The sequence below is a fragment of the Mandrillus leucophaeus genome, unplaced genomic scaffold, assembly GCF_000951045.1.
Source record: "Mandrillus leucophaeus isolate KB7577 unplaced genomic scaffold, Mleu.le_1.0 Scaffold293, whole genome shotgun sequence".
Classification (NCBI taxonomy): Eukaryota; Metazoa; Chordata; class Mammalia; order Primates; family Cercopithecidae; genus Mandrillus; species Mandrillus leucophaeus.
The window spans coordinates 2,774,603-2,776,852 of record NW_012103065.1 but is presented as its reverse complement, the minus strand read 5'-3'; the positions used below and the strand labels follow the sequence as shown (position 1 = coordinate 2,776,852).

At 34.8% G+C, this 2,250-nt stretch overlaps 1 protein-coding gene across 1 annotated transcript in view; it reads left to right on the top strand.

Annotated features, from left to right (window-relative positions):
• Positions 1 to 2,250, top strand: part of HGF (hepatocyte growth factor (hepapoietin A; scatter factor)) — a 70,233-nt gene that overhangs the window by 57,817 nt on the left and 10,166 nt on the right. Inside the window, exon 13 of the mRNA XM_011986105.1 lies at positions 1,591 to 1,629. Coding sequence (XP_011841495.1) covers positions 1,591 to 1,629 — 39 coding nt within the window. The remainder of the gene's footprint in view (positions 1 to 1,590; positions 1,630 to 2,250) is intronic.

Below are 2,250 nucleotides of genomic sequence, written 5' to 3'. Positions count from 1 at the left end.
AACATAAGAAATAAATATCTACTTATTTAACATTTTCAAGTATTTGACTCATGTGGAAAACCAATATCCTTGATGTTTTTGTTACCATAGTCGGCCTCAATCTTAACTCATACTTATGAACTAAAACACTGTCCTTAGCTAACTGACAAACCCTCCTCTAGGATAAGCTACAGGGAAAGAGAAATGATGAATTTTGTATGTTCACCATTAACCTATTCATTTAAAATATCTAGATCTGGAAAATGAGCATAAATAAGTATATATTAATTCTCACAACTATCATCATAAATAACAATCACATTGGTGTCTATTACAAAGGAATCCATATGCATTATTGGTTTGTTGCTGGCTTATTTGAGCTCAGGGCATTTCCAGGGATTAACAACCATCTGGGTCTAAACACTGCCTAACTGGACTCTATGCCATCAATTCTGAATAGTCAGACATTAAGCTCCAGGAAATGTCTTGTGTCTCATTCATTATAGCATAAGTATTTCAAAATCCTCACATCTTCCAAGCCTTTCTCTTATTTGTGGCAATTAAGCCCCAGTAGAGATGAAAAAGTAGTAAGCTACAGGTTTTAATTAGAATTAAGTTGTAGTTTTCAGTGTTCTCTTTTTTCCATATTTTTTTACTAGCATCTGGAAAAAACAACCCTTGAAATATTCAATTAACAAAGCATAATTATATGGTGTTACTACTCTTTTTCCACTAGTGACATTGATTTCTATCTTCTAGAATCCTTGCAGAGATTTATGAAGTTTGTGTAGTTGCAATTATCCTTAACCATATAAAACTAAAAGTTTTCAGAAAAAAATTAAATGATTCAAATTACAGAAGCAAAATGGCCTATCAATATGAAGAGTCCAAGTAGACGGTAATGAACATGAGTGCTATTCAATGGAATGTTCATTGTGTAGGATGTTGGACATCCTGGTGGATCGAGGCAGCTCCTTGATGACGGCAATGTAATTCAAATGGCCAGTGATCATTCAAACACACACCTGAGAGCCTCCACAGTCATAAAATAGGGCTCTGCTCATATCACCTAGTACCAGAGGGCATATACATACAATATTATCCAGTAAAAATGATGCATAATTACTCAAAACAGTTTACATTTCATCTCTGAATAAAATGTCAAGAATTTTAGTAAATTGGCCAGATGTGGTGGTTCATGCCTAGAATCCTACCACTTTGGGAGGCTGAGGCAGGTGGATCATTTGAGGTCAGGGGTTTGGGACCAGCCTGGCCAATATGGTGAAATCCCATCTCTATTCAAAATACAAAAAGTAGTTGGGTGTGGTAGTGTGTGCCTGTGGTCCCAGCTACTTGGGAGACTGAGTCAGGAGAATCGCTTGAACCTGAGAAGGGAAGGTTGCAGTGAGCTGAGATAGCGCCACTGGACTCCAGCCTGGGTGAGAGAATGAGACTCTGTCTCAAACAAAACAAAACAAAACAAACAAACAAAAAAGAATTTTAGTAAATTATTGAATTTATTGATACTTGGATTTTAATATATATTTGGTTTTATATAACAGATATATGCATGTATGAATTATGTATTTATCTATACATTTATTTTTACAGGTGAAGGTGATACCACACCTACAATAGTCAATTTAGACCGTAAGTAATCTTTCACAATGTGAAGTATATTCTGAGTCTCTCTCTGAGTGTCAGAAATGTCATTATTTCTTTCAAAGAAAATTATCTATATTAGCTTTCATTATAAAAAGTTAATCTATTTATTTTTACTTTTTAAAATATATTTTTCTATGCGTACGTGTAAAGGAGTTTCAAAGGCAACTGCATACTGAATATGAAAATTCAATTCTCTTTCAAAAAATCTGTAAGATGGTATATGTGATTTTGAAAAGAGTGTTTATATTTATTTCTAATTTGGGGCACAATGTATATAACGGAACACCTTTATATATACTATGCTTTAATAAAATTAGGATGCTGAAATCAGGAAGAATGAAACCCGAAAGTTGGAAAGTTATTCAGTGCCTCTCTTCTACTCTGTTTGTAAACTTCTCTGCAGGCCCTACAGTCCAGTGGGCACAAGATGACACAATCTGAGATATTCAGTTAATCCTCAGTTTAAGAATCTGTTGGCGGCCACTTGTATTTTATTTTCACATATCTCTTGAGCTGAAGGAAGTTACTCAAGTGTTTTTGATTTAAAATACCACCTGCTGTGCCCCAGGCTCAGGAAGCAAATGGAAATCTATTCTAGACCATGGG